At 37.9% G+C, this 16,658-nt stretch overlaps 1 protein-coding gene and 1 long non-coding RNA gene across 3 annotated transcripts in view; one reads left to right on the top strand and one right to left on the bottom strand.

The window, feature by feature from the left end:
* LOC105542371 lies at nucleotides 1-15,621 on the top strand. The gene is made up of 4 exons (XR_001006456.1): nucleotides 1-247; nucleotides 3,092-3,211; nucleotides 4,198-4,375; nucleotides 15,438-15,621. It is a non-coding gene; the product is annotated as an uncharacterized LOC105542371 (long non-coding RNA).
* The window catches only part of NDUFV2 (NADH dehydrogenase (ubiquinone) flavoprotein 2, 24kDa), a 34,221-nt gene continuing 19,835 nt past the window's right edge, over nucleotides 2,273-16,658 (bottom strand). For both annotated transcript variants that reach the window (XM_011983914.1, XM_011983913.1), the window contains 4 exons: nucleotides 14,330-14,498; nucleotides 11,951-12,060; nucleotides 10,033-10,109; nucleotides 2,273-2,423 (listed from right to left, as the gene is read on the bottom strand). In XM_011983914.1, coding sequence (XP_011839304.1) covers nucleotides 2,330-2,423; nucleotides 10,033-10,109; nucleotides 11,951-12,060; nucleotides 14,330-14,498 — 450 coding nt within the window. In that variant the 3' untranslated portion in view covers nucleotides 2,273-2,329. The remainder of the gene's footprint in view (nucleotides 2,424-10,032; nucleotides 10,110-11,950; nucleotides 12,061-14,329; nucleotides 14,499-16,658) is intronic.

The raw sequence follows: 16,658 nt of genomic DNA, 5'->3' as shown, positions 1-16,658 counted from the left end.
GCGGGCCGGAACTCCGCCCTTTGTGTTAGTCGGTGTCCACGCCCCACTCGGGCTAGTGTTACCGCCTCCCCGCCGCAGACACCATCCGACAAAGGAGGGGGAATCAAAGGCTGGGTGAAGAGGCAGGGCAGGCGCCGCTGACGCTGCTGGGCAAGCGGGCTCTGCAGTAGCATTTGTGGCGACCGTGGCAGTGGCTGTGACTGGAAGCTTCTGGAAAAGGCGGCGGCGATGAAGATCCCCACATAGGGTATACACCTGTTATTTTTACACGGGATGGGTGGACGAGCGTGATCCAACTCAGGCAAAATGACGCTGCGACCGCAGCTCGAGGACTAGGCGAAGTTGCCCCGCTAAGCCGGCGGCGGCCGCCTGGCCCCGCACCAGGCCGGAAAAGCTGCACCTGCGCCCAGAGCCCGCGGTCCCCCGCCCCAGGTGGAGCCCTGGGCCCCGCCCCGAAAGCGCGGTAGCGTCCACCTGCCCTGGGACCAGGGGATCTAGAGCGCGTCCCCTTCCAGCCACGCCTTCCAGTGGCCTCTTTAAAGAGGAATTCAGTGCACGTTCCCACACGTAGTGTTGGGGATTCGAGAGGGAGCTGCTCAGGTACTGGGAAGGGTGCCTGAGGAAAACTGACCGTCGCAGCGTGGCAACCCCGTGTGCTCACTTCCTTCTGGGCGCGTATTATTTACGCAGAGGTTAATCTGCAACAACAGCGTCCGTTTATGACTTACTGCATGCAGTTACAAGTTTATGTTAAACTGTCCTTTAGTCTTGATGAACTGAGGGTTCAGATGTGATCACAGCAGATGAAATGACATTCAGACCTGACAGGAACGGCGAGGTCCCATCAAATTACTATATAAAGCATAAACCTGCATTAAAGATCAGGAGTTTTCCCTTTCCTAGGTTCCCGATTTCTCCCACCTACAAATCATTAGGGTCAACAAGACTAGAAAGAGAGCACCTTACGGCTAGAGGTGGAATAGTGTTACATTTAATTTGGTTATTTATGATGTGAAATACAAAGAAAAAGTCGCCTATGAGAAAGTCAAGAGAGCTCCAGGCTAGGACATTTTCATTACTTTTTTGTGCCACTTGGAAAATTAACTCTTGTTTACCGTGTCTCAATTAAAAAAAAAAATTCTTAAAGATATACTTAAAAATAATCGTTATAGCCGAACGCGGTGACTCACGCCTGTAATCCCAGCAATTTGGGAGGCTGAGGCGGGCAGATGGCTTGAGCCTGGGAGTTTGAGACCAGCCAGGGCAACATAGTAAGACCCTGTCTCTCAAAAAATATATGAAAATTAACCAGGTTGGTGGCACCTCTCTGAGGCCAGAGTATTGCAGTGAGCCATGATCACACCACTGTACTCCTGCCTGGAGACACAGCCTGTCTCAAAAAAAAGATAGTGAATGGTCTGTTTCAAGTACAAGTGACTTTGAGAAATCAAGGATAGATAAATCTAATATATATAAATTTATTCATGCATTAAAGCTGGCTAATCCTATTTGTAAAACTAATGTACTACAGCTAGTTTCTTAATACACAAATGGTTTTATCCTTTTTTCTAAGTTGTAATATCCATACCACTGCAGAGTGTATACAATCATGCTTCCAATACATTCACCCAATTATTTTTTGTGTACTTGCAGTGTCAGAATAGCTAAGGATAATGTCAAAAGTGTTTTGGACCTTTCTTTTCTAAAAATGGTAATGCTTCCGTTGGGCACGGTGGCTCATGCCTGTAATCCTTGCAGTGAGCCGAGATTGTGCCACTGCACTCCAGCCTGGGAGACACAGCCAGACTCCGTCTCAAAAAAAAAAAAAAAAAAGGTAATGCTTCTAGAGACTAGAGACAATTACCATACCCTCCTTAAACCTACAGTGCACTTGAGGTCTCACCAGTTGGAAATACAGTAACCATTATGTGTTGTAAATACAATAATGTTTACAGGGAACACTGACAAAAGTTTATAGAAAGATCATGTTAACTTAAAACTTGGCTGTGGCTAAAGATGGGAAAGCAAAACATGTGAAATTTGACCAAATTTTTACTTCACAGTAACCTGATCTTGATAAAAGCAATCTGGAAATTGAAAATGGGTGACACCAGAGTAACTGTTAACTAGATTATGTAATGTCTTCACAGTCATAGATAGAAGACTTTAAAATGGTCCTCTGTCATTATGACATAATACTTAGAGCTGCAAGTTGCTAAGGTTACCACGAGGATGTACACAGAGCAGAATAAACATAATATAAAAAGTTTATGTAGATTGGAAGTCCATATTTTATTTCTCTAGTGACATATTTACAGTTCAATATAAATTAAAGGCCTGCTTGTACACCAAAGCCAGGTCCCTTGGGTGGTTCAGTCAAAGAGGTAAGACCTCCAGCTGGCTCACAAGAGAAGCGTCCACTCCTGAAATGAAAAGTAATATTAAACTATTAATGATTAACATTTTTAAATTTCTACTTAAATTGTAATTGTTACCTCACAAGAGCCCAGTTAAGTAACTATTTTTACCCCAAGAACTAGCATGGATTATTTAATTCAAACATTTCAAGTGATGCAAGATCTTCTCTTCCTAAATATGGAAAAACATCAGACTTCACCATAAACATAAAAAATACAAAAGTAGCACTAACAATAGTTCCTATTTACTGAGCAGTATGCATACATTAGCTCATTTAATCTTTGCAATGCCACAAGACAAGTGATACTGACTTTATTTTACAGATGAGAAACCAAATTTGGGAGATTCAGCATCTACCCAAGAATCAAAGCAAAGAACTATGGCAAAAATACCCAACCCCAGAGAACATTTTTAAAAACCATGTTTTAATAAACTAGAGCACTGTATTTCTTACAATTGAATTTTATTTAGATCGAGATCCACAGTCACAGTGAATACAGGGAATACACACACTTATATATTGTATTTGGAAATAGAGAGAAACTGGATTCCTTGAGGAAATATGATTTGGGACAATGTCCCTTAGAAGCAGCGAAGTCAAAATCAGTTTGTATTTATGTATTATAAAGACTGTATTAGTAGCAGTAATTTTCTGGAAAAGTTTCCAAACCAGGATGGCCACAGCAGCCACAAAAGGAAGCAAACAAGAACAAGTCCTGATGGAGCAATTTATGAAGACAGGCAGCATAGAGGGAGAAGAACCTGTCTGTCAACCCCACACACACTTTCCCAGGTAATTGCGCACCTCTGCCCTGTCTGACCTCTGTTTCTAGAGCCCAGCTCAGCGCTTACCATATCATGTCACCCGTCCACCACTATTGCCTGGCTTTGCTAATTTACCTGTTCCTGCCACAGATTTACCTAAAGGAAGAACTTGTTCAGTTTATATCTTTTCAACCCCCTCTGGCTTTGCCCTTCACATTGTCATCAATCCTTTAAGTCTGTTCTTTACAGCCCTAGGAAATCATTTTTTGTTGGAGCCTGGAAAGTGACACCACATAATATTTATAAGATCTTTCAAGATATCACAGCATATAATACAAGTTACTAAGTAATGAACAATGTCTACAAAGTCAGAAATCAGTTAATATATTTGGATTACAGGTCTTGTTCACTACAAAAACAGATCAAAAAGCAGTCGTATATTGTGTAAGAGCCTGAAACTTGTAGAGTAAGCAGCAAAATGATACTTAACTTAAAAAAAAAAAAAAAGTATTATATTTTGCAATTTTTAAGTTTTATTTATTTTTGAGACAGGATCCCACTTTGTCACCCAGGCTAGGGTGCAGTGATGCAATAAAGGCTCACTGCAGTCTTGACCTTCAGGAGGCTCAGGTGACAGAATCCCGAGTAGCTGGGATTACAGGTGTGCATCACCATGCCTGGCTAATTTGTGTATTTTTCGTAGAGACGAGACTTCACCATGTTGCCCAGGCGGGTCGTGAATTTGTTGGCTCAAACAATCTGCCCGCCTCAGCCTCCCAAAGTGCTGGGATTACAAGTGAGCCGCTGTGCCCGGCCTGTAATTTTTTATGTTATCTATTGATAGGCACCACTGCTGCTCTTTAAATGCCAATGAAATTATTTTGGAGAAACTTTATTCGCCTTTACTAGGTTTCTTCTTACGGTTTAAGCTCAGCTACCTGTTTTCTTTTCTGCCTAAAACTTTTCTCTTGATCAAATGTCAGAATGGAATAGGATTTGAAAGTTTCATTTTAGATGTCTTCTGAAAGCTGAGCATTTGGTATCTTAAAGTGTCTTACCAGTTTGGATAGATACGGATCTTCTAAAATTAATAAGCTCCTTAATATCAACACACAGTTTTTCAACACAAAGGATCAATTTAGGAAGATTATAAAAACTGAAGTTTCCGGAACAGTAAATGGGAGAATTAATCGTAAGTACTTCCTGAGTTCTTCACAGGATTATACAATTTTATATATGGAAGTAATTTTATTTTATTTATTTATTTTTTTGAGATGGAGTCTTGCTCTGTCACCCAGGCTGGAGTGCAGTGGTGCGATCTCGGCTCACTGCAAGCACCACCTCCCGGGTTTACGCCATTCTCCTGCCTCAGCCTCCCGAATAGCTGGGACTACAGGCTCCTGCCACCACGCCCGGGTAATTTTTTGTATTTTTAGTAGAGACGGGGTTTCACCATGTTAGCCAGGATGATCTCGATCTCCTGACCTCGTGATCCGCCCGCCTCGGCTTCCCAAAGTGCTGGGATTACAGGCGTGAGCCATCACGCCTGGCCGGAAGTACCTTTAAAAATAATTTGGTCGTTTCCTAAAGTTTGTTCCATAAAATTACAATCCCATGGCATTGTCTAGAAAAATGGGAGTTCCAGTGATCCAGTATGTCTGGCTGTAAACCTCCCTTCCTTGCCATTCACACAGTATACCTTATAATACTACAAAGGCTACAAAATCCTCCAATAAAGCCTATCATTTTGTTTAATCTACTAAAAATGTAACCCCCCCTTTCACCTGTAAACATGCTTCAGAACACTCAAGAGGCAGTGAGCTAGCCCTATCCACTCACCTGACAGCCACAATTTACACTAGTGTTTTTCACTTACTAAACAAAAAATGATTTTCCTGATATCTCATGCTTAAAATGCCATCTAATAATTACCTTGTCTTCACTAAAATTCAAAAAGTATGGTTCGTCAGTCATTCCAACACTATACGTATGCGTACCATTTTAACTCATTTGCATTCTAGAAAACTTGGCCTTTCTATAAACTTTCATGGCTTAAAGTAGTTTGTATACACAAATCACTTTATGAAAGTTTAGTGCTTATCTTTTTACTATTGCTGAGCTATATCCAGCACTGTTCCTACTTTTAGTATAAAAAACCAAAAGTGATACTATTGTCTAGAGTCATCTACCAACCGCACTGGAACTATAGCCTGGCTCTATATTTTTTACATCTATTACCTGCACCCCATGGAATTATGCAAAATTTAAAATGTCTTTATAAACTAAATATGCAGAATTAAAATTGGATTTAAAATGAGTTATAAACTAATCCACGCTAAAAACTTTCTACCTATTAGTAACCTGAAAACAAGTTTAGAATTTTTCAGTACTTTAAATTCACTGAAAATAAGAACAATCTCAGCACAAACATATTTAGTAATGTCAAGTTTAAGAGAGTACAGCTGACCCTTGAACAACACAGTTTTGAACTGCATGGGTTCACTTATACATGGATTTTCTTCAGCCTCTGCCACCTCTGAGACAGCAAGGCCAACCCCTCCTCTTCCTCAGCCTATACAACATGGAAATGATGACGAAGACTTGTATTATGATCCACTTAATGAAGAGTAAATATATTTTCATTATGATTTTAATAACATTTTACTTTTTCTAGATTATGGTAAGAATACAGTCAATATAGAATACAACATGCAAAATATGTGCTATGTTATTCGTAAGGCCTCTGGACAACTGCAGGCTATCAGTAAAATTTTGGAGGAGTCAAAAGTTACACATAGATCTTCAACTGCATAAGCAATCAATGTCCCTAATGCCCATAGTGTTCAAGTCAAGTGTACTATCTTACCACTGCTTTAATATTTTCAGTGGTCATTCACCAACGATAATACAAAAGCAGTTTTGAACCACAAATAGACATCAATCTTTTACTAATTTTGGCCAGGATAAGACCTGGCAGTGGTACTCAGGGATCAGTTACTATTGAAGCAGTTTAATTCCTCTCGGTTTTTCATTACAGAGACTCACCATTAGTACTTCTTTCAAAGAGCAGAGATATTTATTATTAAAATATCAATAAAAACGGATCAGACAGCTTTGGTTAAAGAGTTAACTATAACTGTATTATGGTTATTGCTATCCCAGTCTCTGTCATTACCCTATATATCCGAGACACTGGGTAAGTAAAGTGAAAAGTTCTTGTTTTCATATGCTGACAAGACATTCTAGTATTGCTATGTCCAAATACAAGCTTTATATAATACAGCATTGGTGGATGCTTGCAATTATTGAAACCTAAGTAGACTTTTGTCTGCTTTTTAAATGAGGTAGTAAGTTAAAAAAGTAGATTCAGACACTAATAATTTTAAAGTATCTGGTTCAAATCCAGAACACCATCAAGAAAATCTCAGTGAAAAACTATTCATGATTACTGCTAAACAACATCCCTATTATTATCAGATGATGTTGAAAATGCTTAACTGAGTACTTAGTTCCTGCTTATTGTTAAAGTACAATGTTATAGTACCTCATATTACAAATAACAGATTTTAATTTCACCCCGATGTCATCCGGATTTATAACTTTAAATACTACCCTTAATAACTGATGAATCCCCAATTTGCATTTCCAGCCCTAACCTATTCCCTATATTCCAGGTTCATATCTACCTATCAGCATCACACCATGGATGTCTAGCAGGCATCTCAAACTTACTATGTCTAAAACAAAATTTGACTTTTCTTCCCCAAACTTGCCCTACCACAAATCTCCATTTTCGGTAAAGGAACCTCAGAGATGCTCAAGCCAAAAAGCTGGAAATCACTCATAAATCCTTAGTCCCATACATCTACTAAATTCTAATCTCCACATAGCAACTATGACAATATTTTTTAAGATTGCTCATTTCATTCCCTACTGAAAACATTCCAACAACAGTTTTTATTATATTTAAGATTCAGCCCAGATTACTGATCTGGGCCTTATCTCCTCTGACCCCTTCCACTGCTTTCTTTCTTGAGCACCTCACTACAGTCACACTGTTACCTTACTTTTCTTCCAGGACTTTGATACATCCTGTTTCCCCTCCCTGGAACACTGTTCCTTCCACTTCACATGGTTCCCTCTAGCTCTTCATTCAGTTCATGGCTCAAATGTTACCACCTCTAAGAGGCCTCTCCTCACTAAATTTACTCCCAATCTATCCCCTAACCCTGCTTCATTTTATTGTGTAGCCTTTTTATCACTCACATATTACACTAGTCATCTGTTTCCATCACTAGAAGATGAGAACTTTATTTTGTTCATAATTGTACGCACAACCTAAAATAATGTCTGACACAGCAGGCACTCAAAAAAAGTTTGTGAAAAAAATGACTGTTGAGTATGTAATGTAATGTGACATAACAAAGTAGACAAAGCAACTATCAATTTGTGTGGCAGGAGAGTAATAACAGGATTAATGTTGTGAACCATAGATCCCACAGTTCACAAGAAGCAAAGCAGAAGATTCTAAACACCAAAGTGGCCGGGCGTGGTGGCTCATGCCTGTAATCCCAGCACTTTGGGAGGCCAAGGCAGGCAAATCACTTGAGGTCAGGAGTTCGAGACCAGCCTGGCCCACATGGTAAAACCCCGTCTCTACTAAAAATACAAAAATTAGCTGGGCATGGTGGCACATGCCTACAGTCCCAGCTGCTCAGGAGACTGAGGCAGGAGAATCGCTTGAGCCTGGGAGGCAGAAGTTGCAGTGAGCCGAGATCACACCACTGCACTCTAGCCTAGGTGACAGAGCAAGACTCCATCTGGGGGTGGGGGGGGGGGGGGGGGGGGAACCCAACACCAAAGTTATGACTATAGAATTTAAAACATCTAATCAGAAGAGAGGGGCCATCTAAAGAACCCAAGTGGATTTCACAAGGAAATCTGCACTTGAGATATTCTTTAGAGTACCCAAAAGGTGAAAGAAGTTATGGGTTGAAGTACAAACCTAAGAATAGCTGCATTTATTTTAAAATACCTGACTCCTAAAAAGCAGGTGAAGCCTGTAGAAAATACTATGGAATTTGTACTTTTAGTGGGGGGAGAGTGTCTATTTAAAGCAAGAATAAGTAAGAGATAGGAGCACTAGCTAAAAAGATACTGTAATGTTAGATGACTAAAGATTTCACTTCAGTTGCCTCCATAAAGGAGAATGATTTTTCACCAGGGAAATGATTTACCTCCTAAAAAAGGGGGTATACCCAAGCAAGTGAGGAATTAGGAAGAAAATGCCAAAACTCCTTAAGGAAATTCAATTCTATACGCCCAGGGTGTTGAAAACAGTATGTGTTTCTTAGAAAAGAAAGTAATGGTCAACAGGGGTCAGCTAACATTTACTAAACTTAAGTTATCCTGAATCGACCTCATTTTCTCATTAAGTAGGGTATTATTAGTAGTTTTAGCAAACTATAGAACCACTCATACCTTCTTAGTAATTCTACTTCAGGGAATTTTTATTTATAATAAAGCTTAAGAAAAATATTTTAAAACTGGAGTAAGAGCACATCACAGCTGTTTTAAAACATTAGAATTACCGTATGGACATCAAAACCTCCAAATGTGCTGAGGGAAGAAAAAATTTATATATATAAACACAAAAAATTTGAGGGATTATGACTAAAACCATGCAAACATTTGCTAGTATTAAGAGAGAATTTTGAGTGATTTAACACTTATATATGGAATAAGGGTTTGTTTAAAAGTAAAAGTTCAAGTTCATAACTGAAAGGAAAGTAATTAATATAACACAAGTATGGGATAGGAGCAACCTGGATAAACTGAATAGAAAAAGATCTATGTATTATGAAGTGCAGTTAATTGCGTAATGTCTCTGAAGTAGGAGTTGATGTAATTAGGCAGAATTATTACAAGCATAATGTCTGGAACAAAGGAGGCAGTCCCATAATGCTCTGTGCTGCTCAGTATGTATCTCAAAATACCATGATTAGGCTGGGCGTGGTGGCTCACGCCTGTAATCCCAGCACTTTGGGAGGCCAAAGTGGGCAGATCACGAGGTCAGGAGATCGGAGACCTGGCTAATACGGTGAAACCCCATCTCTACTAAAAATACAAAAAACAGCCAGATGTGGTGGCAGGTGCCTGTAATCAACAGCTACTCAGAGCCTGAGGCAGGGGAATCGCTTCTACCTGGGAGGCAGAGCTTGCAGTGAGCCAAGATGGTGCCACTGCGCCATTGTACTCCAGACTGGGTGACAGAGTGAGACACCGTCTCAAAATATTTTTTAAAAAAACATGATTAAGCATCACATTAAAGCATGAAAGTCACTAGTCAACTAGAAAACCCAGAGAAGGGAGACCAAAGCTATGTCATATGAGAAAAACAATGAAACAATTGTGGATATTCCATCTAAGAAAAAGATACAGGGAAGACAGGGTAGCTATGTCAAATAACTGAAGAGCTGTCATTTGGAAGAGGTACTAAAATTACCTTTTGTTGATTCAAAGGGCAGAACTGGATTTTGAGGTAGAAATTAAGAAGGAGATAGTCTTTGGGTCAATCTTCTATCAGTATGAACTTCTAAATAATGGAATAGATTTCTATTTGTAGTAAAATTTCCTTCTCTATAAATATTCAGATAGGTATCAGATGATTATCAGACACGGTTTTAGAAAAAAAAAATTCTTGCTGTAGATGACATTCATACAGATAATACTATCCAAAGCTCCTGCCAATTCCTATGAACTTAAGGTATCAAATTTTTAAAATTAAGTTTATGTGAAAGATTAATTTAGGTGAGCCACTAAAACTTCTTACATATAAATAAAGCATACCTTGGCCCAGGTTTTGGGATTTTGCCAGCCTTGAGCTCATCAATAATTTCTTCAATATCCTTAGGTGTCAAATCCTCCTGGAAAAAAATGAACAATAGTCATATTGAAATTACTTTCTTTTATATCAATATATTTATAAAGACAAGGTCTCACTATGTTGCCCAGGCTGGTCTCCAACTCCTGGGCTTACGCAATCCTCCTGCCTCAGCCTCCCAAAGTGCTGGGATTATAGGCATGAACTACCACGCCTGGCACAAAATTACTTTCTACTGCTGAAATCTGTAAATCCCTAATGCCAGTTATTTTATTGTCTGTCTCAGCTCACAAGATAGTTACCAAGGCATCAACAATTAAGTAACTCCTATATATAGTACACACTGCTAAATATAATATGCAACAAGAGCTGCAGCTGAAGAGGCAATACAGCATATTGCTTTGAATTGAAACATATTTGCATTTGAGTTCTGGCTCTATCACTTACTAGCTAGTAATCTTGGACAAGTTACCCAGCCTCCTCAAGTTTATTTGTAAACCTAATTCAGCATGTTTTTGAGGATTAATGAGAAAATATATAAAGTAGAACAATGTCAAGGTACATACTAAATAAATGCTGTATTCTTGAAGAAACAGTAAGGTACAAAGTAGCTGTAGTAACTTGTTAACTAGATGCCTAATATCTATCCCTAAAGACCTAACTACTGCTAACTGAAAGAATATCTATCTCAGACAAATCCGTCTACAGGCTACTATATTTAGACTTAACAATGCTTCACACAAAGCCTTGATTGTCTAATTCCTATTTAAATCAAGAAATAAGTACCCAGAGGCCAAATTCTCAAGGAAAACCAAAGAAAAAAAGTGGAACATCAAGCAAACTTGGCTTCAGGGTTTCAAAGCTTAGAGGGGCAAGGGGCAAGGGACCCAGCCAGCCCCAGAGAGTCTAACAGAAGACCATATAAGCTACACAAGTTAAGGTCCCCAAAAGCTTTAACCTCAGTATAAGGGTAAACTATCCCTCAAAGAAAACTGCTAGTCTGGAACCTTTCACACCAGAGGAACAGAGGCCTAGGGTATAAGGAGAGGGGCTTTTCTGGGGCCAGCAGTAGTGCCAGAAACAAGAGAGAAAGCAAATTCCTTCTTAAAGAAAATCTACCTTAAGTACAGTCCCTCCAAAATTTCCATAAACAAATTTCTAAGAAATATGAGCTAACAAGGTATCTTGAATTAAAATGGTGATATAATTAGGGTACCAAGCAATTTTTAAAGAAATAACTAGAAAATGCCATATATATGGATATTAAGAACATTTTTAGAAACTTACAGGTCAAAGGAAATCAAAATGAAAAACTTAAAAAAAAAATAGAAACAATCAAAAACAAAAAAGACTGCAAAACTTGTGAGATCCAACTGCAGTACTCAGAGGTATGATACCATCTCTATAAAAATTTTTAAAAAGCCATTATTATGTATTAGTATGTATTAGTATGGCTGCATACATATATAGACACAATTTATGATAATGATAAAAGATATCTCTGGGATAAAAGGAAGAGAAAAAGATTTGGGATGGAGTATTTCACCTGTATCTGTAGCTTATTTCTACAAATGATGATAATAATATCTGAAGTAAAATGTGGCAAAATATTACTCTTAAGTCCTGATAGTTGGCTACACAAGGATTATTTTCTGTACTTATATCCAAATTATTAAATTTTTCATAATCTAAAGTTTTAAAATTTGTCTTCTGAAGTTAAATGCAAAAATGTTTAAAAAAATTTTTTAAACCTGGATATTTATGGTAACCATTTCTTCTAAACGAATAATTCAGAAACCAACATCTAAGGACACAAGATCAAATATTTAAAATATTTCAAATATGAATCATACAACTTTAACTTATATTACATGAAATACTCACATAGTAATTGTCATTTATTTGAACCATTGGTGCATTCACACAGGCCCCTAAACATTCCACTTCTATAAGAGTGAAAAGTTTGTCAGGTGTAGTCTCCCCAACCTTTATTCCTAAAAATATAAACAAACACTCTAAGGACCAGGTTATATTTTAATAGTGATTTGGTTAAAAAAAAAAAAAAGAACAATTTTTACAGAGGTAAATTAAAAGTTTAAGACTATTAAGTTTTTTAAAAAGAGGCCAGGCACAGTGGCTCACGCCTGTAATTCCAGCACTTTGGGAGGCCGAGGCAGGCGGATCACAAGGTCAGGAGATTGAGACCATCCTGGCTAACACTTGTGAAACCCCATCTCTACTAAAAATACAAAAAATTAGCCAGGCATGGTGGTGGGCACCTGTAGTCCCAGCTACTCGGGAGGCTGAGGCAGGAGAATGGCGTGAACCCGGGAGGCGGAGCTTGCAGTGAGCCGAGATCCCGCCACTGCACTCCAGCCTGGGAGACAAAGCAAGACTCCATCTCTCCCCCACCCGCCAAAAAAAAAAAGTTTTTTAAAAAGAAAAAACTCCTAGGCCAAATGCAGTGAGTGGCTCAAGCCTATAATCCCAGCACTTTGGGACGTCGGTGGTGGGAGGATGGCTTGAGCCCAGGAATTTGAGACCAGTCTGGGCAACATAGGGAGACCTAGCTCTACAAAAAAATTAAAAATTAGTATCTGGTCTGTAGTCCCAGCTACTCAAGCAGTTGAGGCAGGAAGATTGCTTGAGCCCGGGAGGTTGAGGCTGCAGTGAGTCATGATTGTGCTACTGTACTCCAGCCTGGGTGACAGAGCAAGACTCTCTCAAAAAAAAACCAAAAAAAAAAACAAAAAAAACAAAACAAAACAAAACCTCTTTACTTTATGTAATTTTAACATTCAAGGAAGTTTTTAGTGGACTTGTTCCTTTAAAAGCAATCATATTTCAGAGGACACAGTGTGTGTTGTTATACAGAAGTGCATCAGGCTGTATTATTTTCATTTTGATTGCAATAATTAAACTACTAAAATCACAGTCACATTATCAGATTTGGTAAAGACTCAGAAAACTTCTAACATCAAAGATTATTAAGGGATGTGAAGAAAATGGGTAGTCTCATACATTTACGGAAGGCATTTGGGAAAAATACAGCAAAGTCTGACCCTACAATTCTACTTCTTGTAAACAATCTCAGTATACAACAGGACAAGTATGCAAAGATGTGTGTACATCAAAGTAATTGTAACAGAAAAATGAGGCAGGCCAAGCATGGTGGCTCACACCTGTGATCCCAGCAGTTGGGAGGCCAAGGTGGGAGGACTGCCTGAGGCCAGGATTTCACAACCAGCCTGGGCAACATAGCAAGACCCCTCTCTACAAAAACAAAAATCAATTAGCTGGGTTTGGCAGCATGCACCCATAGCTCCAGCTACTTAGAAGGGTGAGGTAAAAGATCACTTGATCTTTTAAATGCAAAAATGTTTAAAGAATTTTTTTAAAGCCTGGATATTTATGGTAATTGGAGGCTGCAGTGAGCCATGATTGAGCCATTGCATTCCAGTCTGGTGACAAAGTGAGACCTCAACTCAAAAAAAAAAGAAAAAAAAAATGAGGCAGACATATATATTGTGCTGTAGAAATACAGCCAAAATAAAGTCTAAAAAGCATGCATACATATAGTACATTTATATATTTAATAATTAAAATGATATAAAATCTACAACTAATATATCCAATTGTTATCAGGATTTATACCTTGATGGTTTTGGGGGTGGGGATTTTGAGCCAACTTCAGCTTTCTGTTTTATATATTTCAATACCACCCAGCTATTTTTACAACATGCACGTACTTTATATTCAATAACAAAATAGTACTTAATTTGACATATATAGTTAGAAGTCTAGCAATAGCAGTTTTCTAGGGGAAAGTGCCCGTTTACTTTTAAAATGCTACTATAATAACATCTGTTTCAAATTTCCCTTCCCAAAGCATTCTTACTATGCTTGTATCTTATTTGTTCCATGACTTCTTTAGAAGAATATGAGGACAATAATGGGTCACTTTTCAATATACCACATGCTATCACAGAATAATAAGTGAAACAATTTTCTAAGTGAAACAATCTTCTAAACAACGAATATTTTATAACTTCTAGAAGCATTTCAAACACAGTGATTAAAAATGAAAAGATTAAAAACTCAGCTTTAAGAACCAAGGAAGAATACCAAATAGGAAGAAATAAAGATGTGGAAACACAGATCCAGTAAGATGGCACAAGTTGGAAATTTTAGATAAGAAATGTATCAAATCTAGAGAGACAATTCTATTTTTTATCAATGTTACAAATATCATGTATTCCCTACCAAGCTTTTTCTGAATGGCCTCCAGTATGCTGTCAGAGTTTCGAAGCATGCAGGGTGTAGTAGTGCAGACCTGAATGTGATACTTTCCAACTGGCTTTCGATTATACATTGTATAAAAAGTTGCTACTTCATATACTCTCATTGGAGGTACTTGTAAAACTTCTGCAACCTAAAATATTAGGACATTTAAAAATAAGATAATTACAATGTTAGTAATGGAGCTTTATGTTGTACAAAGTATAATTTCAATATTGGCTCAATTTAGTAAAAACAGAAAAGTTCTTCAAGAGCAGAAAACATACTTGTCTTGGATAACTGGGAGATATAAACTCTTCAATTTTTGCAGACAGTGTACTTACACTTAAACCATACAGAGCCCAAAAGTTAATAGAGTTAACAGAACTTCCTCCTTCTACCCTACTTCTCACCTCTGTAAAAGGATATTCTTTTTCTCTAAACCCTCACCAATTTTTTTCCAAAAAGCCTACATACAAATGGTACAGCAACAGCAAAAAAGGTTGAAAATCAAAGCTCACTAATTGGCCCATATTTTAAATATGTAAACTCAAAATTTTATAACTCTACATATATGTATACACATATCATCATACTTACACAATCACACACTCTTCTCCCACAATAATCCAAAACACTACTTCTATTTCATATCACAATACTCTTTTGAAAGTTGGATCATATAATCTAGTACTTTCTAACCCTTCCCATCAAGACATTAATAGAAAACAATTGTTTTGACATTCTGGTGTTCAGAACTAAGGGGATCACCAACTCAGCATGCTTTTCTTAGGGCAAGTCTGTCAGGGAAAACAAGGCTTTCTAGCTGTTTGCCAGGGCCGGTCCTTGTCTATCGTAATTTATAATTCTGTCTACAACTTTCTAGGTGACCTATTATCATTAAGACTTACGATCTGGTATTCTTAGAAATTATACATATATCCATATTCTGATATAAAAGAAGAGTGGGCATTTCAGACAAGTATGTTGAACTTTCTCATACTAGGAATTCTAAAGTAAATGTATTCTCAAAAGACGTCTAATCATGGCTCACTTGTGACAGATAAAGTAGTTGTGCTATTTCATTCGGCAGTTCTAAATCAAGGATGTATTCCCAAATCTGTGGAGCTCTCTATCAAAATATACATGCTGGAACCCTACCAAAGGAATAATTTAATAAATCTGGAATGAGACCCTGGCTCATTTGAAAAGGCTCCTTCCTGGAATTCTGCACATCTCCCTACACCTTAGTGATGGTTAAATATTAAGCTTCTGGATATTTTTTGTTGTAAGGTTGGGTGTTTCATGGGTTGGGGGGAGGGGCAGTAACATTAAAATAAAAGTCCCAGATGTAAACTGCAAAGAATCTTGAGTCTATTCCCTATACCCTAAACTTCCTGCCTTTCGCCCACACAAATCCAACCCTAAATATAATAGGACAATACATAAATACGTATTTTTTAAGAGATAGGGTCTCACCATCTTGCCCGGGCTGGTCTTAAACTCCTGAGCTCAAGCAATCCTCCCACATCAGCATCCCAAGTACCTGGGACTACAGGCGTGCACCACCGTGCCTGTCTTATTTTTTAAATGTTTTCACTTTCAGTTTCTTATTTATTTTTAGTTTGCTCTGCTAACGTGACACTCAGCAAGATTTCCAACAGGCTTATCATTATTAAAAACATGATGTGTTTTCAAAATAATAATAAAATTATAATTAGAAACATATACCTAAATCATTATAAAGTTGGCTATTTTAATTTTTAAAAAATGTTAAGTAACTTCTCAAGAAATATATAATTTATTGAAAAAATAACCACCTATGTTTTGTCAGGATAGTAACTCACTAAACTTGCTTTATAACATTTTTCATAGGGAAAAAATACCAAGGATCCACACAGTGTTATAATACTATACAATGCAATAAAAGATCAATAAACTAAATCTAAAATTTGCATTTAGGATCCTAGTAGATAAATTGAGGATATTCCTATTCTCTTAGAAAGAATGATAGTCTAGCCTAACAGTTATAACAAAATAAAGTTTAGAAAGTGGTAAAAATGAAGTACAACAAAATCTCTATTATATAGTCGGTCAAGTAGAAAATGCATTGATTTAGAAATGAATTTAGTCCTAGTACTGCCGCTTAGAAATTGTAACATAATAGGCCGGGCACAGTGGCTCATGCCTGTAATCCCAGCACTTTGGGAGGCCAAGGCAGGCAGATCACAAGGTCAGGAGATCGAGACCATCCTGGCTAACAGTGTGAAACCCCATCTCTACTAAAAATACAAAAAATTAGCCGGGTGTGGTG

Source organism: Mandrillus leucophaeus, unplaced genomic scaffold, assembly GCF_000951045.1.
Source record: "Mandrillus leucophaeus isolate KB7577 unplaced genomic scaffold, Mleu.le_1.0 Scaffold257, whole genome shotgun sequence".
NCBI classification, from domain to species: domain Eukaryota; kingdom Metazoa; phylum Chordata; class Mammalia; order Primates; family Cercopithecidae; genus Mandrillus; species Mandrillus leucophaeus.
Note: the sequence above shows the minus strand (reverse complement) of the source record. Positions and strands in the feature narration are given on the sequence as shown.